The 26,854-nt window shown below is 42.1% G+C and overlaps 1 protein-coding gene across 1 annotated transcript in view; it reads left to right on the top strand.

Annotated features, from left to right (window-relative positions):
* CFAP54 (cilia and flagella associated protein 54) overlaps nucleotides 1-26,854 on the top strand; it is a 2,172,274-nt gene that overhangs the window by 629,448 nt on the left and 1,515,972 nt on the right. The window contains exons 22-23 of the mRNA XM_085653834.1: nucleotides 5,027-5,116; nucleotides 15,449-15,634. Of these exons, the coding sequence (XP_085509960.1) occupies nucleotides 5,027-5,116; nucleotides 15,449-15,634 (276 nt within the window). The remainder of the gene's footprint in view (nucleotides 1-5,026; nucleotides 5,117-15,448; nucleotides 15,635-26,854) is intronic.

The following is a 26,854-nucleotide window of genomic DNA, read 5'->3' as shown; positions in this document are numbered from 1 at the left end:
TCGCTAGTTTTCTTGTGGGGGCTATTAGGGTCAAGAAAAGGATGTTGTCCAATAATCTCACGAACATGGTTTTATAAATGGACACATTTTATATTGCCCATCTGTAATGGTTACTCCATGAATTGAATTTATACTGATTTTATATGCAAGTGATGTGAATAGTTTGTTTTATTTAACTGACCTCTTTTTAATACATTTTAATGACTGAGTTTTATAGAAAGTACATACTTTTGTATTCTTTTTGTGTAAATAGAAAAAGCATGTAAATATATTATGATTTTATTCTGTATTAATTACGAATTGATGATTGTGTGTAATTGTATTGTTCCTTTGTCTTTTTATGATATTGATTTATCGAAATAAAGTATTATGACTGACTGACATTTAAACAAAGTGCAACTTTGAATATTTATTCAAGATGAATTTGAATATGCACTAAGGATTACTGAGTGATGGCGCAAATTGAAAATACACAAAGGATTATATGATGAGGCAAATCAAAACTTGCAATTAGGATTAATAAGCAATGGGCGAATCAGATATGACAAGCACACAAATGGTGATGGAAGAATGCTTGCAAAAAATCGTACCACTTATGTGTTTGAAGTAACGCCTTAAGTGGCCAAGGGTATTCCCAGACGTGGGTCCCTTGCTCACTGTGCCACTGGAACCAAGCTACACCCTACTGAAGAGCCCCGATCAGGACGAAACCAGCCTTGAGTTGCTTGTGTTCCAGTGTTGGGAGGACCTGGCCTGGCAGTTTGAGCTAGACTGTTCCTATTGGGACAAGGTCGACTGATTTGCATATGGTTGAGTCCAAACTGAGGTGGCATGGTGGGCAAAAGAATGAAGGGCTGGAATGGTACCCCGAACAATTGCCAGCGGTTGGACTTATTGAAAGTATCCTCCCATCATAATTTGTGTGTTTGCTGCAAATCAGAAATGCCCTGAGTCACTGGTGAAATCCAATCACGCATGCTGATGATAATTCTTGAAATATAGTAAGCATTCTTGGCACGATGGTGCCTTCCTCTGACTCCGTAATGCTTGCACTGACATAATGGTGATAGTTAGTGTATGTATGTATAGATTTCTGTGGTATCTGTATACTAACATAGCCAAAAAAAAAGGCAGTCAAGCACTTTACAGGGTTCATGAAATATTGTAGGACTGCTTAAACCGGCATAATGGTGTTGATTCTTTGTATATTTGGGTATTCTTAGTACAGTGGTGACCTTCCATGATTTAATGTTTTCAGAGAAAATAATATTAGTTATTGGGTTTTTGTAACATTATCACTACTGCTGACTTATCCCTTGCCATGTAACATAGGTGTAATCTTTCTACATTCGTCCATGCACTTCTTCGCCCAACCATGCACTCATTTGTTCATGGAGAATTCATCCAAGCCCTCAGGCACTCACTTGTTTATCTATCCATGCACTCACTCATCCAAACTTTGACTCATACTCACATTCACACTTTTGTTTATCCACACAGGCACACACAACTACGCCAATTAATGGAGAAACTTTCATGAATAAAACAGTTATACTGAAATGGGAATAGCCTTCTGCCAAATTAAGTTGGTTGAAGAGCACATAATTTGACCACTGTAGGGCAGTACCCCTTTTTGCCCTTATTTGTGTGGTCACTCCCATTAAACTTTATTGCTGGTTTTTAGACTATGTGCACTGGAACAATTCTGTCCATTTCCCAATGCATGTGTTCTAACCCCGAAGCATGTGCAAATTGGCAACCCTCCTGATTGGCATATTTAATTTACCTATAAATCCCTAGTAATGATAGAAAAGTGTACCCAGGACCTATAGGTTTAATGCAACTAGTGCACTGCAACACATGCAGCGCCACCACCAACGTGACAGTGCAGAGCATGTCTTCAGGCCTGCCCCTGCATCCTGGGTATGCAGTTTCAAAACTGCCAATTCGACTTGTCCAAAAAAACATTTTGCTGGGCCTAAACTTTCTTTTTAATACTTATGTCACTTTTAAGTTAGGCCCTAAATGCCCACAGGGCAGAGTGCATGGTATTTAACAAGTACAACATGTATTGTTTATGTTTTGCATGTCTTGGCTGTGAAAACCCTCCAAAGTCATTGTTCTCTGTGGCAAGGCTGGCTCTCTTGTAGGAAAGCCCTGGGTTACATTATAACACCTTATAATGCTTAACTTCAGTTTGGGAGTAGCCACAGAAATAATTCAAGGACCCATTTTAATAGTAATTTAAAATCCAATTTAATGGCCAATTCAGATTGTATATTACTATTTTAAAATGGACACTTTTAGACTGTTGTAATTGTTCTATCTGGGCTAAATGTGCCTTTTTGCCAGTGCTCACTGTCACCCAGGAGCCGATTGGCTCCTTGATAATGTGTGAAGCGGCTTCCAGACACTGAAACAAAGGAAGAGATGTTAGCCTTCCCCTGACAGAATGAGCACCAGGGATGGCCCCAGGAACTTAACTCCAAGGAATGACTACTCTGGCACATGCAGATGTAGCTCACACCTGCGCCTGCCCCCTATATTGCCCTGCTAGCCAACCAAGCACCGAACCCAAGCGGAGAGGAGCTGCATCCAGAACTGGTTTGGAGTGACCACAGGGGAGAGCTTGCCCATTATCATAGTTACACCTCTGGGTGGACACAGGGAGCTCTGTACCGGGGAAGAACATTTCAGCCATGTTTGTTTTAGGTAGCGATGGGCACTTTGGAGCTCCACCCACAGGCTAGCAGAGGGACCATTGCCAGCACCCTCTTCAGAACACCTCTAGACTTGTGGAAGACAGAATTAGAACAGCACCTGCTATTGTGACCTGAGAGGAGATCTGCTCCCACTTGTACACACTGAAAAGTGGACTTCAAGAGTCAGTTGGCTGACCTCTTGTTAAGCTTCAGGAACACAACAAGAAGCCCACTTTCATGAGAGAGCCTAGCTGATCAGTTACAATTGGACCTTCCCTGGAGCTTGATGGTTACTTCTGGAGTGAGTTCTGACTCTAATCGGTGTTCCTAATGTTTTGAGGCCCTTAGAGTCAGATTGTACTTTTCCTACCTAGCCCTAAAAGCTTGGCCTTGGAAACCTTTTTAAGGATTTTTGCCTGGAGAGCCAACAGAAGACTGGGGTAAACCTGACAAGTCAGTATTACAAAGGTGTGCTGCCACGGAGCCAAAGATTCCGGTTGCTCCCGCTCTGAGCTTTTCTGCAGCAACAAATCTGATTCAGTGGGATGTTGCCGGGAAGGTATCTGGCTTTGTGGAACTCTGTTCAGCTACAGCTTGCTGGCCCACTGGAAGAATCCGAGCTCCAAAAAAATGACTCAGTCCAAAGGTAAAAATCTTCTCCAGGCAAAGACATCAAAGGTATACGGCTATTGAGGTACAATCCTTGGCGGAGCATTTTGAATTTCTCCTTCTCTGAGCTTTCCTGCCAAATGTCAACGGCTTTACTAGAACTTCGTCTGATGGCTGTCTGGTCTCATGGAACCCATCTCGGCCACAGCCTACTACCTTTGCCCAGCTGAGGATTTTTGTCTTTCATTTCAGAGACTAAGGGGCCGATTACGATGTTCGGAAAGGCTCCAAATGGGATTCGGATTCTCCGAATCTGATTCGGAACCTATGTTTCTGACCCAATTGGAGACATTTCGAGCAACCAATTACGATGCAGGGAAACCGTCAGGGCTGTCCGAATTGGTTTCGAATGGCATTCGAACAGCCCGAGTCATTCAGAGCTGAATTGTACAGCTCTATGGACACGGATTCCGACAGAGTGATTACGATGGCCGATTCGGCCAGCCATTCCGAATCGGTTTGCCTGACATGAAACAGCTGTTGGAATTGGACTTTGGGGGCTCATAGAAGGCCCCCCTTCCCCCGAGGCTTCCGGTTGGGGCCCATGGGGGTACCAATTGACCCCTCTTTCCAACCATGCACAGTGTGGCTGGCACCATGGGGTGCATGGCACAGGGTGCAAGGTTTTCCCCAACCACCCCTTTTTTCAATGGGAGCCTGTGTTCTCGTTCGGAACACAAGCACCCATTGAAGTCAATGCGAGTCTGACCGAACGATGTAGGGAAGCATCATAATCGGTCGGTCGGACTCGCAGAACCCAATTTGGTCGAAGAAGAATCCGAAACTGATTCGGACAGAAGAGTTTTCGAACGACATCGTAATCGGCCCCTAAGTCAGAAGGTAAAACTTCCAACTGGGACTAATCTGGTCTCTTTTTCCTATCCATGCTCTATCACGGTTAGCTGTAAACCTTACCCTGTACCGGTCAAGTGTAACCAGATGACTGTGGTTGGCGCTTAATGCTTTTTGGGGCTATTTTGATCTAAAATATTAAATTCATGTCTCTGGTTCTCTTTATTACATTTTAGCGGTTTTGGTCTCTTTTTGTTCATTAAAATATACTCTATTTAAAAAAATATATACTCAAGTTTTATAAATTGGAGTGGATTGTTATTCTGTTTTCGACTTTTTAACTGTTTTGGTACTTTTAAATGCTTTACACATTTTCTTAGGTTAAGCCTGTCTGCTCTGTGCCATAGTTACCAGGGGCTGAGGTTAGGTTTAAATTAAAAAAACCTTTATTGGACCTAACAAGAATAGTGATATTATTGCTTGTGGTGGATTACCATCCACCCCAACTAGTAATCCACTTATTCACAACCACGCACAAGCCATTGCATGAAGAAACCTTACAGTAAGTGTTGAATAACAGAAGAAACCTTGTTTAATTTTCTCATTCATTAATTGTGGAATACATTGTATGATGGGATCATCACATAAGTTATCATGAAAACTGAGGGGTTCTTTCTGTGAACAATTGTTTCCTGCTTTCTTTTGGGACTGTTTCATTAAAGTTGGATTGTTGGAATGTTATATATGTGTTGGTAGTTTGTCACATCAGTCACTTTTACTATTAAATTAGGTTGAAAATCACCTGTAAATATAAACATTTTAAAAATATAAAGTAATTGTTCTTATTGTTTCCATTTTAAAAGGTGTCCTGGTACTGTTTATTTGGTCGACAAGTAACAGGTGAAGCAAAAGCAAGGCTGAATGATAATCACCTTCCATGTACTGGGGAAGAGGTAAGCCACAAATGAAAACTTTGATGTTTTTGTTTTATTTGGAGGACTTTAGGCCGATTGTGCTAACATATTTTGAGGTTGAAAACACTGAGGTTCGTAAAATCAGAGAGCTTTTTATGACAAAATATGTTTTTCTCAAGTATGAAGCACATATAAGGAGTCTGTAAAAATGATCCGACTCCTAAAATAGGTTTCCAAATGGTTACAGATTGGCAGTTTAGAAGTTTTTTTTGTAGGCGTCACTCCCAAGCTGCAAACTGGTATCATATGAAACATATTCCAAACGGAATTTCAGACGCAAAACATTGAAAAATTACTGACACTCAAGTTGGGGCATCAACCTATTCGCAAAGGGAAGGGGTACCTTTTTTCACCCCTTCTCCATTGTGAATGGGAGTAAAAATATCAGGGGAGGAGGCAGTGGTCTACAGGACCACTACCAGCTCTCATTGAACCTTTAAGGAAATAGGACTGATATAAACAGTTTATTTATTTAAAGTCAGTCACAGACCTGGTAGTCTGCTGACAAGCGCAGGCCACCAACCCTGTAATTTTGAAAGATTTGATTGACTCACAATGTGTAACTTACCTAAAGAATGTTAAGTAAGTTGGACTGTGTCCCACTCCGATTCAGAATTTTGTGAACTTACCTATTAGTACATAGATCAGTTCTCAAAATCACATAGTGATCTCAACAAGACTGGTTGCAAATTACAACCACTTTTGAGACCAGTATCTTCATGGATCTGGCCCCTTATTTTCTCAAATATTAGTTTTTTGCTAGCATCTTCACAAGTAAAGTAATGCAAACACTTAAAAAAAAAGTATTACAATTTGAGAGAAAAACAATTAAAGGATACAAAACTCAGTTCAGCAAGTACTAATTTAAGACTAATGTTTGTGCCAAAAAGGAAAATTATAAGAGTTGAATTAAATGTGATTGCAAAAAATGATAAGCAAACAAAGGCCTGTGTTGGACGTTCGTTATTGAGAGGAGTGTTTATTTCTCTATCTTTGTCTTCATTTATCTATTTCACTATCTCTTTTCTATGTCAACATTTTTTCTACTTTATTTGCCCCTTTTTTTCCATTTAACCACATTATCTTTTGCATACTCATTCTTCTAACCTTTTAACTTTTTTCTCTATCTCTTTCTCCTTGTAACCTCATTTTTTTTCTACCTCTTTATCGCAGCATACGACAATCTCATGCTTTCTCCACTGCTTATGCCTAACTTTCTCCATTTTGTTTCTCTCTCTAATTGTTTCTAATACTTTGTTTCTCTTTCTCCACATCTTTCTCGTAGTACCCCTTTCTTTGTTGTGTCACTGCATGCCTTTCTCCTAGCCTTTCTACCACCTGTGCCACATTCTAGATGTTCCTCCCTCTTTCACTCGACCTCGTAAATCTCCATCTCCTATTTCTCTCACTAACTTGCTCATCTTCAATTCTACCTTTTCTGCATCTTCACTTTCTGCCATTTATTTTTCTTTGCTTTCTAGACCTCATTGTTTCTCTGTGCCTCTTCCTATGGATACCTCTATCTCCCAATCTATTATAGCTTGTCTCATACCATTTGTCCCTTTACCTCATTGCTGCTAAATATTCTATATATTTCTCAATTTTCATCCACTCTGCCACTACTGACAGAGATCTGCCATATGCAGATCAGTCTTGGTCCTGTTCCAATAGGAGCAGTTCAACCCAAGCCACTAAGCAGGGTCCCCTCTGAACGAGGAAATTAGCACCCCCAGACTGATTTTATCCTATTAGGCCTCGTCAATGAGGTATAGCTGGAGTCCGGTGGCACAGCGATGATGGAGCCCACATCTAAGCATACCTGTTGTGCGTAAGGTGTCACTCTGAGCACAACACAGGGGATGGACTTTTCTTGTGAAAATATGGTTGGTATTAATTTGCATAAGGCGGTCAAAATTTCTACACTCAAATTTACCTGGTTAATACATTAGGACTACCCAATAATCCCCCAAGGAGACTGGGTAAAGAACTAAAGTAATAAAGCGTACGTTAAGTAGATTATAAAAATATATTCATACAATATAGAAGATAATTCAATACAATATATACAGTGAATGATTTTGAAGGGTCATAAAAGTACAATGCCACCTAACATTCACAGGATATTAATCACAATTTATTGAATAGTGATCATTGGTAACTGGTAAATCCCCCCAACCAATGCTTGTCTCTTAAACCAGAATCCATGTCCATTCAAATTATGGTTGTGTAAATACTGGTATTTTCATATATATGTGTGTTCATCGTATGTATTGTATTGAATCATCTATATTGTGTAAATATATCTTTGATAATCTAAATAGACAATGCCTTATTATACTGATTCAGTTGCTAGAATTATTTCAAGATTGTTAGTGGTTTGATTCATTTGATACCCACCACATAGATTGATTTATAAAGTTTAAAAATTTCAATGTCAATTACTCTTTCAGGAGATCCTTGTTTCATGAATCCAAATTTACCTGATCCCTCCTATATATTCTTTCTTGCCATTTCTTGCTTGCTGCTTGAATGGAGCTTGCTTAAACAAGTAAGGGCCTCATTACGATGTTGAGTGGTCATCTCGAGGATCGTCTCGGTCAGGGGACCTACTGATACCCGGTCGGCAGTCCCGACCGACTAATTAGGATGCGACCTAATACTGTTCGGTCACACTCCTATACTTTATAATGGGAGCATTCATTCCGGCCGTAATGCATACTCCCTGTACCCCGTGGCAGGCCCCTCAAGGAGCCTGCCACAGGGTGCAGAGATCAACAGTGGCCCCCAACCGGAGGCCATGCACCAAAGGGGCCCTGCTGGGGGCCTGAAAAGTCGAGTTCTGACAGTCTTTCTGTGTCAGAAAGGCCGGCACAGAAAGGCTGTGTACATCCGACATTGTAATCCCTCCGGTGGAAAGAGCCGCCCGAGGGATTACTGGCCACATTCCGACTGGCGGACAGGCTCTCTGAGCCTGTCAAAAGCCAGTCAGAATGACTGTTCACATTCCTTTCCAACTGACTCCAACATAATGGCTCGGTCGGAAAAGAATCCGACCGGCATATTACAATGCAGTCAGAACAGCTCCTACGGATGGTCGGAGCCGTTTCTGACCGCATCGTAATTAGGCTCTAAGAATCATTTTCAAAATAAATTATCTCACAAATTCAGTTTTTTGCTAACAACACCTTTAATCATTGAATTATATTTGTTGGTAATTATTTTGGTAGAGACTGTTTTTTCTAGTACATTTTGTTTTCCCTTACCAATTCACTATGGTGGGTAATCACTTCCTGCCTCTTGTCTGCTTCTTTTTCATCTCAAACTCACATCACAGAGCATATAAGAAGCTGGTGTCAGGTGTTCATTGGATTTCAGCTCTTTCTGTTTAGTCAGTAGTTTGCTGACTCTGGGTGACTCTGGTGCATTCCTGTCTCCTGCTTTTTCTGTTCAAACCCAAGTTTGAGTTTCCAGTCCTTGTTTTTTTTTATTTCCACCTTGAACAGTTCTGTGTAGGATGGTGGCAGACAAAATCAATAGGCCCTTTTTTCATCAAAAAATACCAGGATGCTGTTATCCAGAGCAGCCCATAAAACCCTTGTGGCCACATTCTAATCCATTGTTTTTCAACCACTATGCCACTCCAAACCGAGACAAGCTGTATGCAAGTCAGCCTTGGTTCTGCTCGAGTAGGAACAGTCCAGCCCAAACTGCTAGCCAGGTCCCTTCTGAATGGGAACACAAGCAACCCCAGGCTGGTTTCAGCCTGCTCAGCCCTCGTCAGTATATCATGAATCCTGTGGCAGAGTGAGAACAGGAGGCATGTCTGTGCATACCCGTTGCCCTTAAGGTGGTGTCCATAACAAAATGTAATGGATGGACTGTTCCCAGGAAGAACATGGTTAGTACTGATTTGCAGAAGGCAGGCCTCTGTCTAGAATGGCACAATGGGCAACAAACACTGGGTTGGAATGGTACCAGAGCGATTGCCAGTGGTTTAGACTATTTACAAGCATTCCTCTCATCACCTTTTGTGTATTCAGTTTGAGGGGGCATCTGTTAATTTAGCCCTTTTCCTGCTTTCTTGCCCTACTGGGTTTGCAGCGATCAGCCTCACCATAACCTCGCCCAAACGCCTCAACAATGACAGAGGATGTTTAATGCAGGCAAACTATTATCAACTTAGTTTACCTTCTGCTCCCCTATTTCCACTGCTTATAGGAGAGAATTACTGGTTTCCAGCTTTTCATTTGACTCCAATCCTATAAACTCAGCAGTGATACATGAGTGGAGCCTGAGGACAGAAGACTTGAGTCCACCGGTGAATGAAGCTGGCGAAAGGGAGCACTCTGAGGCTGTTAAGAGGTGCAGCTTCTGAGTACTATTTTCACAATGAGCAGTTTGAAGCTGTACAGAGGTGATGACCCTGTTGATGAACGTCGCAAGGAGCACTCTGTGACTGCATGGAAGTGCAGGCCTGGATCATGATCCCGCTGCCTTCCAGTGCCAATGAGAGATAGTAAACACCCTAGAACAGTGGTTCTCAATCTGTGTTCCGAGACCTCTGGTGGTCCAGGACACGTATTTAGGGGTCCGCTACTGCTTAGAAAATTTAATTATTTTAACAGATTAATTAAGTGTATATAAATAAAGCAGCAAAGTGTAAAAGTGAAAATGTTTAGCAATCTATAAATGTTAAGGAATTTCAAATTGTGGGATAAAAATGTAATTGATAGGTGCGTCAAACAGAATATAGTATGTGCGATGGGTGACCTCAATTGGATTTAGAAAAACTCCACCCTTCCCAAGTGTTGATCATTGACGACTGTGACGGAGTGCACCTTCCTTTTTTCATGTGGACTTTCATATTAATATCTCTCAACAGCAGATACTGGGAGATGTTGCACTCATTCTGACACATATGAGTAATGGAATTTAAGTGCTTGACCTAGGTCGGCTGTTGGTTGCTTTTGGACATTTCTTAAAACCATGTTTAAATTTCAAAACTTGCAAAATAAAACCTACAGCATTCTTTGTTGAGATCATGGTTCAATGAAATTGTAGGAGCTGAGTGAAAACTGAGTAGTTCTTTACCCTATGTTTTTCCACTGATGAGCACAGATGCTCATGCCAAGGAAAAGGATAAATGTAGCCACTCGCCTTTGTAGTTGGAACACCTGCATGTCATGGAATACATGTGATGAATTAAAGCATGATACATTTTTTTTTAACTAGATACGTTCATCTTGCAATGACATGAATTGGGATTGTTGTTAATTATTGTTAATGTTGCTTTTGTAGTGAGCTTGCACCAAACTGCCGGAAATATTCCTCCTTGGTGCAATCAAAAAGCTGTCTGCATCTATAGAAGGTCATCAACTGGGGAGCCTGTAAAGATGAAGCAGTTAGTGATGATAGCAGAGTAATAATAACACACTGCCAGACTCTGCAAATGTAGAGGAAAATCATATCATTATAGGTCAGAGATAAACTAACCTTGTAAGTTACAAAGACCCAAATTCTAAAAAAAACCTCACATATTCAGTTTGTCGTACCTCTGTTGATTTTAGGGTTGCTTCAGATAGGTGGGAAGCGCAAAACCTGGCAAGGTTTGTCTCTTCCATGTTGTGACCTCCACTGGCTCAGGAAGAAATGTTCCCTTGGCGCTGCGGTAATTCACTGTCTTGGTGGCTGTTGTCTGGGACCATGCTCAGTCTGTTCCTTTGCATCTCTGTAACACCGTGCATGATTACATCCAGACCTGAAAATTTGGATTGGATTTGTTTCTTTTTGGTGTGATTTGAGTGATCTTTGTTTCCCAAGCAAAATACACACCTATCACTTCCTAGTCATGAGGAGGTTTCTTCCTGTCTGTTTACTATAAAAGAAGACTTGAGCAGAGCTCTGATGCATCACAACTTTTCTCCTGTGTTGGTTGCTTGCTCATATTTTCTCTTAGGTTCCATACTCCTTCCTACGTTACAGCTTCTCCACCTCATCCTCTTAGCTTGTCTAAGAAGCTTCCTACCTGCCGGATGGGCGCAGTTTGTGTTTTCTCTGCACATTCATTTTTTTCCCTTCCAGGCCTTTGTTTTGTTTGTGGGGGTAACCTCAGATTTCTTAAACCTGGAGCCTGCAGTTGCTACCAGAAGTTACATGCCCTACCGCTACTCCATGAATTCCATCAAGTTGTCACCCAGAATACCTCCCTTTACCAACAATTTATTTTCTAGGTCCCACCTATTGTACATAGGTCCAGTGCCAAACTTTCCTAAAGGTAGTTATTCACTCTTTTTTTTATACAATGTGAACATACAGTTCAAATAAAACTGCTTTAGGTATACATATGATCATGTCCTAAGTTAGGGATTGGGAGGATGAGTTCTTCAGTATGGGCACTGTCGACTACAACACCGTTGACGTCTGCACTGTCAACGATAATACCATTGATGAGAGAAGTCTTGCCATCGACTCCCCAGTTCATCTTCACGTCGTCGTCATCGACGGGAGCGTCAATGAAAATAAAGATGACCAAAATAACAGACAGCCTTAACACCCCAACTGACCTCTCCAAGTAAGATTCCACCTTTACTTCCTAGCCAGTTGTTGGACATTGAGAGACTGATGATGACGGACCATTTGGAGATGCGCACAGGCCTTCAGAGCTGAGAGTGAAATATCAGGAGGAAGACTCTGATGTTGAGGATGATGAAGAACAGTATTACCAATCATATAATGTCCCTCCTAGGTGACATTATGAGCCTTATGAGTATTGTCCACATCCCCAACCCAGGCAAGATGAAAGGCAGATGCTTAAATCTCAAGTGCAGGCTTTTCAGGCTATGCTCCAGGATTATAAGAGGAGATTTCCAGACCCTCCAGAAGAACAACCTGTGGCAACCTGCCTTTCCTGCCATGCCAAGATATATTCCTTCACCAGTGATGGAGAGAATATCACCTGTGTCTAATATTGCACCACCTCCAAGGGAGGACCACTCGCCCTCCGATGATAAGAGGGAAGTAGGAGAGATCCCTGATCTTCAACAACCTGGATATGAATTAGATAATATTTCGTCCCTTCTCTGTCCCCTCCTCCACCTCATCCAGTAGATTCTCCCCCAGAGGACTTGAGGGGTTTCCATAAATTGAAGGACTGAGCTTCAGCACGATTTCATCTGCCAAACTCTGTCAAGCAGTCGGACTGCTTTCTCCATGATTTTAAAGAACAAGCCAGAAAGTCGGGGAGAGCCATTCCCATTATGCTGTATCTGGCATGAGGGGAAACAAATCATGAAGAACCCAGCAACGGAAGCGCCAGTACCACCACGCCTTGATAAAAAAATACAAGGCCACTGATGATTCCCTAGCGTGCCTTACCAGTCATGCCAAGCCTGACTTTATCATCTCGCAAGCAGCACATAGATGCTTCAAGAACCCTCCCACAACTATCTCAGCACCACTAGACAAAGAGGGTAGATGTCTGGACAATATAGGGAAAAAATTCTCCCTCATATCTGCCATCACGGTACGAGCAGTCAACTTATTAGCAATCCTGGGGCACTACAATCGCCAAATGTGGTCAGATGTCAGCAGTCTGTCGACCTGATTCCTGAAGACAAAAACTCGAAGGCAAGGAAACTACTACAGGAGGGTGAACGCACCTCCTCAGAGATTGATTGCACTCTCTACATAGCCTCATCAGGCTTTCATCAGTTGGCTACAGCGGCTGTTCTCCAATGCCAAGGATGGCTCAAGGCTACATCTTTTAGATTGGAAGTCCAATCAAATATTTTTGACATGGCCTGTGATGGTGAGACACAATTTGGGAAACATGTCTGAGATGCCTTGTTAGCAATAAAAACAGACACGGACACAGCCAGATCTCTCTGCACTCTTCAGTACAAGTGTCAGAATGAGCAGAAATACCGCGACTCAGGCTTGGTATGTTACTTAAAGTTTAATGGGGAATTGTATTTTTAGGAGTACAAAGCGAACCAAAGTAACAATAGTGAGGGTGAGTCTTTTGCTCCTTCCTCCAGGGGGATTTCTTCTCCCTCTTTGAAGCACGTTGTCTTGTCTCACTCGTCCGGGTAGAGGTTGGCCAGCGGTGTCACCAGAACAAAAAAAAGAAAGGACACCTATTAGGGCGTTTGGCGGTAATGCCGCTGAGGGAAAGGGTGTGAGGGATATCACCGGTCTCTCTAAGATTGTGGGTCGTGTAGGGAGGGCTTCCGCCACCTAAGGAGGGTTTAGGGAGTTGGGAGTGCGCAGATACTAGGACTCCCCACCTGGAAGCCCCACTCCTCCCTCGGCTCTTGGCTCTACCCGCCTCCCGGTACCCAGCAAACACTGCCATACCTGCTCAAGCCACGTTCCTCCGGGACCGTGGCAGGACGCTTCACGGGGACGATGGCCTCCAGGCTTCTCTGCAGCGGGTTCCTCCGAGATCCTCGATGCCACGGGATCCCTCGATTCTTCTTCTTGGCTCCGTCCGTCGTCTCTCCCGGCTCCTTCCTCCTTCCCGGTTACGCCGCCGTCTTCATTGGTCGCTGGGCTTTTTGCAGCCGATGACGCGGTGCGGTTCCACCCCCAGGGGCGGGGCCAGGAGTCGTCCGTCTCTTCCTGAAAGGGCCAGAACCCGGAAGAGGGAGAGTCGGATGATACGGTCCAAGCGGTGTTTGGGTCCGGTGACTGCAAGTGGGAAACAGCGGTGAGTGGGTCAGGTGGAGGCAAAACCGGCATTCCAGAACCCGGCCTCTGACAACAAGAAACTGCCCTTTCAGGGTGCCAGAGGGAGAGGTTTCTCAACTTTTAGAGGAGGCTATCAGTGACCTCAGCACTATCAGCCTCAGTCCTAATACAGACCTACGCACTATCAAACCGACTGCCAACTGCCTTCAGCAGCCCACAACAAGTAGGGCACACGCCGTAAGCAACCCCTCCAGGGTCATGATACAGCCCGCAAACAATAATCGGGACCAGGTATCGGCAACATCCTCTCCTTCCAACCAGGTCGGCAGGATAATATCCAACTGCCTCCCCCAATGGAAGAAGATAACAGCAGATAGATGGGTGTTGGACTTAGTAACCTACGGGCATACTCTAGAGTTTTTACAGAGACCACCTACCAACCCTCCAAAAGGAACACACTCACCTCGCCTTTACTTACTGATGAAAGAGGCTCTAATAATGCTGGCCTCTGGCCAAAGGAGCTATATAAAGGATTCCTTGCTCTCAGAAGGACATGGGATTCTACTCCTGTTTTTCCCTCATTCGAAAGAAATCAGTGGAGTGTAGATCCACCAGGGACTTCAGGAAGCTGAAGAAATTTCTGCGCAAACAATCTTTCCATATGATTACTGTGTCCAACATTCTCCACCTTCTAAACAGCAGACTATATGTCCTCCCTAGATTTACAAGATGCACATATATTTATCTTTTTTTAAACCATTAAAGTTGCTTATGATAGAACCTTTATTTTTAAAATGATTTTTAGTTGTTTGTGCTTTTTTTGGAGGGGAAAACAAAACATGCAAAAAATGTATCTTCAACAATGGGAAAAAACTGTATTAAAATATGTTGGCATTTCTAGTGAAGAAGCAGTTGATTCGTCCATTCTCTTACATCGAGCTTAGCAATCCCCTGTTTCAAAGCAAGGATCACTCTGTTCCTGCTCCTCTAGCAGGACATCTTATTGCAACGTCTCTCCAGGAGCCATGGCACATTGCATTTGTGAAGATGATGTAATCACCTGTGCAGCATCCCTTCTCCTTTTTGCTGCATTGAACTGCTGTTAATGGCAAGCATTAAGGTGCTGGTGCATTCAGGATCTTCTGAAGCTATGGTTTCCGAAGCCACCTCTGTTTGGCTTCTTGTGGATGTCACGTATTTCGAAGATGCATTTTTTCACCTGGTTGAATGGTGTGCATGTCACAGGGCCTTCCATGTAATCCTTATTTTGCACAACAATGCAATACTTGAGACCTCATCCTTTATGGAACAGATACAGTTACAAGTGTTGTTTACCATTTTACAGATGAGATTACATATCACATATCACATTCCCCTTACCATTATAGTCACTCACTCATCCAACAACAGTTAATATGACAGTTTTTTAAAATTGAAAATAAGGTTAATCAAATATTTGCGTACTATACCGCCCCTAATCTCAACTGAAGCAGCCTGTTACGTTTCTCATTGCATATGAACAAGAACTGAGATACATAACAGATGTTTCATTACCTACTTAGTGTTAAAGACCGTACTTGTTCTGATATGTTTCATACAACTCAAATTCCATTTTATTAACAGATTCCCGCAACCGAAGATAACCTTTTAGAAGTGAAAGGCTTAAAAGCTAATGAAAAATATGTGTTCGCAGTTGCTGCATATTCGGCGGATGGAAATCTTATAGGCAATGCTGTTGGGAAGTCAACAAAACCAATTCTTGCATATCCGCCTCTGTCAACACTTGTTAGCTTGGCTTACTTGGTTCAGGTAAAGACCTTTTTAAAACTAAAGTCAATTATTAATTGCCTAAAGTTTGCTATCAATGTCATTTATAAGTTGCGGAAACAGTATGCATTGTAAGTGTTGTATGTTTTGTATTTCTTCAATACAAACGTGAACTGCATTATATCATTTCTAATAATGTAAAAAATATTTACCAACGTAAGTTATTACTATGATTTTTTTAATCAAAATATATTTAGATTGTTATTGAGCATGAATGGGTGAGCATAAATAGATTGTTCCTAGTGAAGCTACATAAATGATATTCACAAGTATGAATAAAGTCTTGGATTATCTCCACAGGCCATATAGTCAAGAACCACTGTAAAGACCCTTTGAGTGACATCAAGTAACAATAACATAAATGAGGCAATTCAATAAATAACCTTCTTGTTTGGATTGGAAACTACTTGTTTCTTTCATCCTTGCAGCTGCAATATAAAGACAAATTGTAATGGAACAAGGAGAAATCAATTTTGTAGTCCTCTCCTTCATTGACTCTTGGGTAAAAGACTGTCCTAAATTTCACCTGTACCCAGGTATCCAATTCAATTATTTCTTTAATGAATTTAAATAAATATTGTTCTCCACTGAGCATGTTTAGCCTGCTTCTTTCTGTGCACTGGATCATCTGCTACAGAATAGTTTAAAAATATGTATAGATTTGAAGTAAGCTTCCTATCCATTAGACTTCATTTGGTTTACTGCAACACTTCTATTGACAGTTCAATAACTGTTCTATAAGCCAGTGTAAAGAAGTACTGTCAATTATTAATCTTGGCCCAGATGAAAAGATGCTCCAGATGCATTTTGGAAAATGGTTTGCCTTGTGAATTGAGCAGAGATACCAATCTGTAATTGTTGGGATCTTTTATACACCTATTTCCTGACTGGTTGTAGTAGCCTGTCTTTCAAAAGGAAAGCAATGTTTCCATTTAAATAGATAGATCAAATAATAGGGCAACTGCCCAGTCATCTTGCCGAGCTTTAGAACCTCAAGCTTTTTTTTATTATAGCTAGGCGCATGTAAGGTTTTAGCATCTAGGACTAAGTGTTCTACTGTTAATATTATTATCTCTTGTTCCAGGAGGGGGGGGGGGGGACTTGAATCTCAGCAGCCTCAGAGACTACCTTCAAATAGAAAGACAGCACTGATTTAAAAAAAAAAAAATTTAGTACTGGCTTTTATCCAAACAGACAGAACAGTATTAGCAAGCTAAACACTTCGAAATTTTAAACAAAGACGATTTTACCAAGTTATTAGTTGTCTACATTTGTTTAACCTTTGAGGAAACCTGCGGATGAACTATGGGTTATCTGTTGAATTATCGACACTATCTCTCATTTTAATTCTGTTTGGCACTAATGCACTTTGACAGACTTCATTGTCTAAATAAAGTATTTTTGAATCTGAATCTTGTTCCAGGAGTGTCAAATGAGATTTAAATTGAGAATCGAATGATAAGCCTTGGAGACAAGCTCGATGTGCTTTATCTACAATGAAAAACCAGATTGACGTTCCCAAGCCCAGTTTCTATTTCCAGAGCTTGGACTTACTAAGACCAGAACTTCCTTGTGTCATTGTCTACTATGTATAATTGCGCACAATTTCTTTCAAATTGCCAATTTCATTGCTCTACCGCAGGTACAGAAACCTGTTGTATCACTTAGAATTTCAAGCAAGAATATTGTATATACCTTTCAATAGTCAGGAACCTTTTGGAGGACAGGTTGATGAGGCACTCCAAACCATCAAAGCACAGAAACCTCCTGGGGCCTTTTTTAGACTCTCGCAGACGATCTGTCACTTTACTTAATGGGGGCAGAGACCATGGCCTCGACCCACTCTGGAAGAGGTCTGCCCAACCTATTTAGATATCCTTAGTGAGTCTCTGTGCTATGAAAGGGGCTGCTGAACTTCCAAACTCTAAATTTGTCTTTTATTTCCTTACAAGTAGACTGTCATGTAGGAAACAACTCTATAACACATGGGGTAATGGTTTAAATTAACATTTTCATTATTAACAATCCTACAGGATGTATTGCTCCTCACAACTTAAGCAGTAACACCATCATCTAAAACCTTCTGGAAAACCTCAGAAGAGCCAGCCAAAACAAGAGGTGCCTCTTACTTTAGAAGAGGCAATGAGGCGAGTTAACTCAGTCTATGCATTCAGTCCTTCACAAATGATACATGTTGATGGAGTTGTCAATTATTATTGATGAGCATGGTAATAAATTACAAGCTGATGGGTGTTGCAGACATACCTATCTGGATACCCAGTGGCCCCCTCAATTGTCTCCAAAAAAGAAAATGCCACCAGAATCCGCACAACTACCAGGGGATGTCCTCCGAAGGGCCAATTAGGGAGCGATTAAAAAATTACCCAATGCTAAAAGCGGAAAAGGATTTAATTTGTGAGTTCTCCTTGTGAAGGTAAAAACAGGCAAATAGAGACCAATTCTTAACATCAGGAACCTGAACAACTACTTATGAGAGTAAAGTTTCAATGTAGCCCCAATTCAGCTTGACTCCAGACGCTGGATATTTGGGATTATCTGACAACCATAGATCTTTAAGATGAAGGTACCTATTTCCATATTCCCATGCATCCAAAGCATAGACGGGATCTCCAATTTATGGTCAAGAATCAGCATTACCAATGTGTGGTACTCCAATCTGACTTAAAATCACACATTTTCTCAAAGTGCACTATCTTAGTTCTTGCTCATTGTTAATGTTTAGGGAACCACATATATCATTCTCCAATGATTTGCTCATCAGCTCACCTTCTTATTAAAGAACTACAGCAGCCTCATGAAAAAACCCTCGAGTTTTGGAAAAACTTGGTCTTAGCCTGAACATCATCCCTTACACCAATACATCCAATGTATTCTTGTGGTCTCCGAGCACAACAACATAGGGCTTCATTGCACCTTCTTTTTTTAAATTTAGCAATATGAAGAAATCACAGTGAACAAAGCAAAATTAAATGCATGAAGTGAATATTTGATCAGGTATGAAATGCATGCCATCAGTGTGGTATGGAAGAGATCAGAGGAATAGAAGAAGCATGGTAGTTATGGATCACATGACATTGTTGTCCTCAATGTACGTCAGTAGGAAGAGGAGTAAAAAAAAGGTATTGAACAAGGTTTTACCAAGGAAAAGGCCATGTATGTGGTCATTAGTATCTACCCCTCTGCCATTACTTATAGATGTTTTGAGGAATAGTCTGTGTCATATTTCCCCAAAATCCATTTGAAGCAACATTGTTTATTCATATGATACTGTCTTTCTTAATGGAGTTCTAAAATATACAGCTGGTTAGTTTTATGTTCAGATGATGGGTAACCCACCATTGGTGTGCAATTAGTGTGCAATTTGTAATCATTCCTATAGTACAGCCTAATATAAGAAATCGTGCTACCGTACATGAGTGACTCCCATCATGATCAATATTAGATTGAATGTGAAATGATATCCAACAAGAACTGCACTTTTGTTTCCCAGACTATATTTAATTCTAGACAGGTGGCAACGGTATTTACCTTGTCAGCAACAATTATCCAACATCTTGAACATTGCCTGGCTGAGTCAGAGTTTTTTTTGCCACTTGAGAATTTGGCGAGGGTGTCTTAAAAATCAAATACTAGTTTATGTTGGCGGAGTCTATGTTGAGAGAAATCTGATAATTGAAAAACCTTCTTATATGACTTGCAGAAGAGATCTGGAGTAATTGACATACTTAGCATATTCTACCACTTCCCGGCCCACAGTACATGCTGATCTTCGGTGTTACTAAAGAATGATTGGTAATATCCTGGGTTGTGGGGTTTTATCTAGGATCGAACAGATCGCGGATGTTTCTAGTTGGATTTTGTCTGAATTATTTTGGAGGAATTTGTAAATATTTAAAAACCTAGTGATGTGGGATCTCAGACTCCTGGCACTGGGCGTGACTCATAAACTTCATTATATAGTATGTGAAGAAGTACTATAGTAGCTATACTCTTGCACTACAAAATGCTATTCACAAGCTTAAGGGCGAAGACCTCCACCTCTGCTTTCTTTTCTCGGCGGAGATCTCCACAAAGGTGGTGAATATATCTGCACATGTTAGTGTAAGTTTCAGTAGTAAATGTGGGATGGACTAAGGAAGCGATCGGAAAATATATATGTTATTGACAAAAACCAAAATAATTATTGATTAACTAATTTATTATTTTAACATTTAAAAATAAGCTTGATTAAAAATAATTGAAATGTTTTGACTTTTATTAAAAAAATAAAACATAATAAATTAAACACAACACAAAACAAAATGTACAAACTATTAAATAAAAATAAATCTGTCAGTGAAGGTGGTTATTTTTCAAATTGTTAAAAGTATGTATAAATGAAATTAATATATTTAAAACAATGTATTTAAAACACATTTAATTTTATGAGGTATTATACTGTAACATTTTATAGTTTTAGGTTAAAAATAGCCTCTTTAAAATAATTTACTTTTATATTATACATTAAAATATTTTAATATTGAAAACAAAATAATCGACTTTAGTAAATTTACCTATACTATCCCATAGGTTGATCTCTGCCACTGTGGAGGAAATCTCCAACAACATGTGCAAAGTTACTAGTACAATTTACTTTACATTTGTAAATATATGTTGTAGGAGACTCCACCCCCTGGTTTAAGGTGATGGAGTAATTCTACACTCACAAATAATGAGCCGCAAAAACGTGTAGAGTTACACCTAGGCATAGTAGTAAGTATACATGTGAGTAAATATGTTCATGCATATTTACCTTGGATAATAGGGCCCTTAGGATCTGGAATTATTTAAGAACAGCTTCATTATACAGTTTGTTAAGCAACTGAAGTTCTGAACTTAACCAAGACAAATTCCTGCCTATTTTGAAGATCTGGGGCTATTAAGGGTTATTGCAATTATATAAATGGCAGTGAAAGAGCAATATTGTGTATTGTTAATTCAGATCATGCCTTGCGTTGCATAGAACTACGAGTCCATTGAATTTGACATGCTTGGTGAAATCATGGATGAATCTATCTAAAGAAAAATAATTGGTAAGAGGGACTGCTAAAGTAGATATTCATAAAGGAAAGCTTATATGGGCTTTCATTTTGTATTAATTTGGCTAGACGTTGGCTTGGAATGCCCAGTTATGTACCTGAAAATTGGGGAGCACCCATCCTGCTTTTCCTACTGGTAATTGTAGATAGTACAGTGTATGCAGTGGTTTCCTATGCATCCAGGTAAAATATGAGATGTCTGTATTAACCCTCCGAAAGAACAAGCATTGGCAAAGCCAATAGGTTACGCCTATGCAAGATTTATTTGCTTTGTCAATGTTTTTTAACATGTTACACAGCAGCACAGGCTGCTGTGCAACATGGCCTGAAGTAAAAAAAAAACTGCTATGACACAGTCAATGGTAGCAGTGTTGTAGCGCTTTTCTAAAACTTTAAGCCATGTCGGCTGTAAAACATGTTAAAAACAATATATAAGAATTTAGCTTTCAGGGGCAGCAGGCTACCGCTTGTCCCATCTGTGCACTGAGCATTAAATCACACCAGGGCTGGAATGCATGCATTTCAAATTAAAAGCTGCAGAAAACAGCAGTTAATTGTGAAAGGGCACACAGTACAGACATTGCTCACATAATTGTATGAATGGGAGGGTCGGCGGGGTGTTGACGGGAGGGAGGGATTTTGTTTCACATCTCGAGATTTCGCAAGCACAGAGCAAGAACTTTGCTGGCAAAACCTAAATAAACAAGCATTAAAAATGCAATAGGTCTCGCCCTTCATCAAGTTAAAGCCATTTGCTTTGCTATATAGTACCATTAGCAAAGCAAATGGCTTTCACTTAATCAAAGGCGAGACCTGTTGCATTTTCAATGCTTGTCTATTTAGGATTTTTTTCCATTGAAGGAGAACATAAACTTTAAGGCGTGCAGCATGCCCACCTGCCAAGAGCGTGTACGCATTCGACATTCTTCTAATGGGTGTATGTTTGCCAAACTGCACCCCCTTCCTGTGACACCTTTTACGAGTAAGTAATGTTTTTTTGCCTTTCTCATCCTGAAATTCCAGATGCATCCAACACAGCTCATATTTTTATAGCGTCTCTAATGGCAATTCTGTCATTAGGCGTTGTAGAAGTTTGACGATTCTGTTGCCGAATTCAGTAGGACTTCATTAAGTGACCTACTAATGTTGGATCTGCCTGATCACTGTAGGTTTCAGCAGTGAGGGTTTCGCCTCTGCCATCTTGCATGTATGCCTTTTGTCGTGTCCCCACAAAGACGAAGGACACAGGTAAGGGTTATCTCTCTTCTTTATTTCATTCCTACACAGCTCTGCTTGTGCCCACGTCTACCCACGCTCCCTCGTCCCCTCTACTGCCCTTTCCCCCACCCCTTGACCGGATGTGGTGTCCAGTTACCCTCGAGTCCACGTTGTCCACTGCAGGGTCCTAGTGCCCTGTCCCAGGTCACTACATCTCCCCCCTGTGTCACAAAGAATGATGAGATAGTGACAATACACAGATGTGTGGGTAGGTGATAGATGCAGGTCTGTCATGGCATAGTTCGGTATGCTCCCCATGACTACATTTCCTCTATTAGTCTCTTTGGGCACCGGCATGTTCTTCGCGGGCCGGCCTCCGTCCGTTGCTCTGACTCTAGCCCCTCTCTATTTCTTGTTTCCTCCCTGTCATGCTCCTGCTTTCCTTGTTCTGCTGTCTCTGTGTCATCTTCCTTTAATCCTTTGAAGTGGGAGCTATTTCTTGTTATTCTCTGATGCTCTGACTCTGCCGTGATCATTGGGCCCTTCACTCTTGTTACTGTTAGCGGGTCTTTGGAGAACATGCTGTTGGATTTTCTTTGTTGCCGTTGACGCACAACTACCGTGTCTCCTTCCTCTGTTCGACGGGATGGCGTGTCGCTTGGCGTCTGCATATCTTTTCATTTTTTCTTTCGCCTCTCCGTCCCTATCTGCAATGCTGCTGTGATGGGTGGCACTGTTGCTTCTATCTGCGCTAGCCTCGTCGGACTCGTTCTTCCCAGTACTAGTTCTGCTGGGCACCTTCCTGTGGAGCTGTGGGGTGTGTTTCTGTAATCACATAGTACTTGGCACAGTGCTTGACTAAGTGATATCTGTGCTAGCTTTGCCCTTTGAAGTGCCTTTTCGATGTTCCCCATGAACTTCTCCACCATTCCACCATTCCATTCGCTTGAGGCCATAGCGGTGTTAGTTTCCTGTGGTTTATCCCTAGATTGACCATGAATCGGTGGAACTCTTCTCCTGAGAATGGAGGGTCATTGTCTGTTTTTAGTGTTTCTGGTGAGCCCCATGCTGCAAAGATGTCATCCAATATCGGTAGTGTTGCTGTGGCTGATGTTGATGAGACCTGGCGTACTATCGGGAACCGTGAGTATTCGTCGATGACCACAAGCAGGTAGTTGCCTGTGTCTAGGGGCCCAAAGAAATCAGCTGCTAATGTTGTCCATACCGCTCTTGGAAGATCCGACATTTGTAGTGGCTCATGCTTAGCCGGTGGTCCTATCACTTGACAGAGGTGGCATGTCGCTATAGTCTCTTCTACCGTGCGATCCAGGCCGGGGAACCATACTTTCTCTCTTAGTAGTTTCTTGGTGGCTACCACGCCTCGGTGTGACTCATGAGCCAGATTGACCAGTTGTCTCCAGAGTGAGTTTGGTATCACGATTCTCGTCCCTCTCATCATGATCCCTGTGTCTGTTTCGGACAGTTCCTCATGGATCTTCTTGAGAGCCAGCACTTCTTCTTTGCATACTCCTGTTCCCCAGGTGCAGTTGTTGTTGACGTTCTTCCATCTCTGCTTTCTTGTTATGTCCATTGCTGTTTGCAGTGTGGCATCGCCCTTGCTCTCCTTTGCTAGCTCTAGTAGTGTTATCGGCGCTGGGGTGTTTTGTTTCAGTATGAAGTTGAGGTATTTTTCCGCCATTGATGTCGTCTCGTGGACCTGCGGCAAGGGGTGTCTCGACATGTAGTCTGCCGGATTGTGTTCTTTCCCTGGCTTGTGCACAATCTTGAAATCATAGTCCATCAGTCTTATGCCCCAGCGTTCAATCCGGGGTGGCATTTTCGCTGATGGGCTGCCATAGATCGTCACTAGCGCCTGATGATCAGTTATTATTGTAAATGATTTTCCATAAATAAACATGTGGTAGTGTTCACATGCCCATACCACTGCTAAGCTCTCCTTCTCTGGTTGCGAGTATGCTCTTTCAACGTCTGTTAAGCTGTTAAGCTTTTGCTTGCATACGCAACAATTTTCCTCTGTGAGTCTCTCCCTGGCAAGTGCTGCGCTCGAATTGCTCCCAGTCCTACTGGGCTGGCATCAACCGTCAGTTTGGTGCATAGTAGCGGGTCGAAGTAGGCCAGGTGTTCCACCGTCATCACTGCTTTTCTTATTTCCTCGAATGCCTTGTGACATTCCTGGGCCCAGATGAACTTCTGCCCTTGTCTGGTCAGTTCTCTTAGTGGTGTGCTCACTGTGGCGAAATCCTGTATGTACCGCGCACAGTAGCTAGTGAGGCCCAGGAATGATCTTACTTCCGCAACATCTGTCGGAGGAGTTGCGTTCTTCAGTGTTTCAACCTTGCTGGGATCTGGCCTCATCCCTTGTTTGGAGAAAATGTGTCCGAAGAACACTAGTTCCCCTCTCCCCAGCTCACATTTCTCTCCATTTAATGTTAGGCCTGCTTGCTCCAGTTTTGTGCACACTTGACGCAATGCTGCATCATGCTCTTTATCTGTTTTTACAAACAACCCTGCCATTGAGAGGAGATTTGCTCATATTACAAACTCACTATACAGGAAGAATTTCTACGTGCGCAAATTCACTTTGTGGAGGCAAAAGCACATCGTTTTTTCCAGCGTCGTTGGTTCCTTCAAAATGCGTGCTCTGAACTCCACCGATTGACAACCTTCAATGATGCGCAGTCTTATTGCTTGCTCATTGTCAAATTTGTCAAACTCGCAGTACGTGACCAATTTTCTTAGTCTCGTTGCAAAGTCATCTAGACTCTCTTCTCCTTGTTGGCATGCGGCGTTGAATGTGTACCTCTCGAAATAAACATTTCGTTGGGGGTCACATTTTTGAGTGAGACACTTTATCACTCCTTTGTAATCCGCCGGGGAATGTTAACAATAAATCCTCTATTTCATCTGCTGCAAGATTCAGAAGCAGGTGTAGTTGTTTGCTGTCCGGGACATCCGTGGCACTCATGTAGCGCTCAAATTTCCTGATTCATCTTTCCCACCGGATGCCCTTTTTCCTCTCTTTTTCAGTTTTCCTATTGATTCCAATGGCTGCCTGACATCAAAATGGCCGCCGCGCTGTTCTTTCTTCCTATTGGCCCGTTTTGCCTGACTTCAAAATGGCCACCGTAGTCTCGCGCTGTTTCTGTCTTCTCCCAGTGTGCCCAACCTTTCAAAATGGCCGCTGCGCTGTTCTTTGTTCCTATTGGCCTGTTTTGCCTGACTTAAAGATGGCCGCCACTCTCGCGAGAGTACCTTTGAATCACGCGCGCTTTCTCATTCAGTTCTGTTTCTGTATGCTCCGGGGCTGGCGCTTCGCGCTCTTCGCTTCACGGGTGGGGTGCTTAAATTATTTAATTTATTCTGTTGTTCTTAGCGCTCTTACCGCTTCACTTTTCCGCGGTCGGGGTGGGCTCCCGCGTTGCTTCACGCTTCACTGCTTCCCTCAGACCAGGGTGGGCTCCTGGCTTTTTTCGATCGGGAAATCGTCGCGATGATCGCTGATCGTCGCGATTCTTCTCCAGTCGTCCAGCGGACCAGGGTGGGCACCTGGTTCATCACGCCTGCTTCAGGTCAGGGAGGACAACGATTCAGCTTCCTTCTGTTTTTCTGTGCATCCCACCTTCGATCGCCAGTTGTCGTGTCCCCACAAAGACGAAGGACACAGGTAAGGGTTATCTCTCTTCTTTATTTCGTTCCTACGCAGCGCTGCTTGTGCCCACGTCTACCCACTCTCCCTCGTCCCCTCTATTGCCCTTTCCCCCACCCCTTGACCGGATGTGGTGTCCAGTTACCCTCGAGTCCACGTTGTCCACTGCAGGGTCCTTGTGCCCTGTCCCAGGTCACTACACCTTTCAGCATGACTTTTATGAGTGCCGCTCCGTTAGTCGAGGAAATAGCAGTATTAAGTTAACAAGCATTTGCAATGCAATCGGTCTCGCCTTTGGGGCCTTATAAGTATTTAGCCATGCAGCACATTTTTTGCAGCTGGTTTGCCAGAACCGGTTCCACTGGGAAGCAGGGAAGAAGACAAAATAACTGAGAGATCACAATGGGTCAATTCATACATCTACCTTTGAAAAAGACTTGAAATGAACTCACAGCAAAGTCAGGGTACTTTTAATGGGGACACGTTTGCCTTAGAAGGTATCCTCTTATAGTTGCACCTTTTTCATGTAGATATGCATTTTTGCATTGCAATATAATGTAAGTGATCCACTAGATACTCCCAACCATATAAATTGTGTTCCTTACATTCCGCTGCCCCACCTCCCCCCCCCAAACCAAAGAAATGATCAAACCTACTCCTGTTCTAGGGAGGAATTTAATTTCTGAATAATTACAAACTGAGTGTTTGCCAACGTATAGTTAGACCCACCCTGAAACACAAACAACCCTGCCACTGAGAGGAGATTTTCTCATATTACAAACTCACTATACAGGAAGAATTTCTACGTGGGCAAATTCACTTTGTGGAGGCAAAAGCACATAGTTGGTGGCACTTGTAATCAAGATTAAAACTAGCCCTTGGTAATATGCCAGTTGCCATTAAGTGTGCAAACAGCTTGGGTAATTTGGCCCAAATGATGATAGACTTGATTGAGTTGTCCATATTCTTGCAATTAGAAAGCATTGCATGTGTACTTTTGCCTACAATTAATAAAAGCTGTCACCGTTTCAGCGCGGGATAGCGTCATAACTACAAGGCTCCGATGAAGAAGCAGAATAGACGCCACCTGGAATCGTGCAATTTTTCTTTTAAAAAAACTGTCAGAATGTGGGTCGGATTTTTGGGTGCTTGTGGGCTATAATAATAATAATAATACTCAAGATACATTAGGCTAGATGCAGCACCTCTCAAAATACA

Source organism: Triturus cristatus, chromosome 4_1 (genome assembly GCF_964204655.1).
Source record: "Triturus cristatus chromosome 4_1, aTriCri1.1, whole genome shotgun sequence".
Taxonomy (NCBI): Eukaryota; Metazoa; Chordata; class Amphibia; order Caudata; family Salamandridae; genus Triturus; species Triturus cristatus.
The sequence above is the reverse complement of the archived record's forward strand: the minus strand, read 5'-3'. Positions and strand labels throughout refer to the sequence as shown.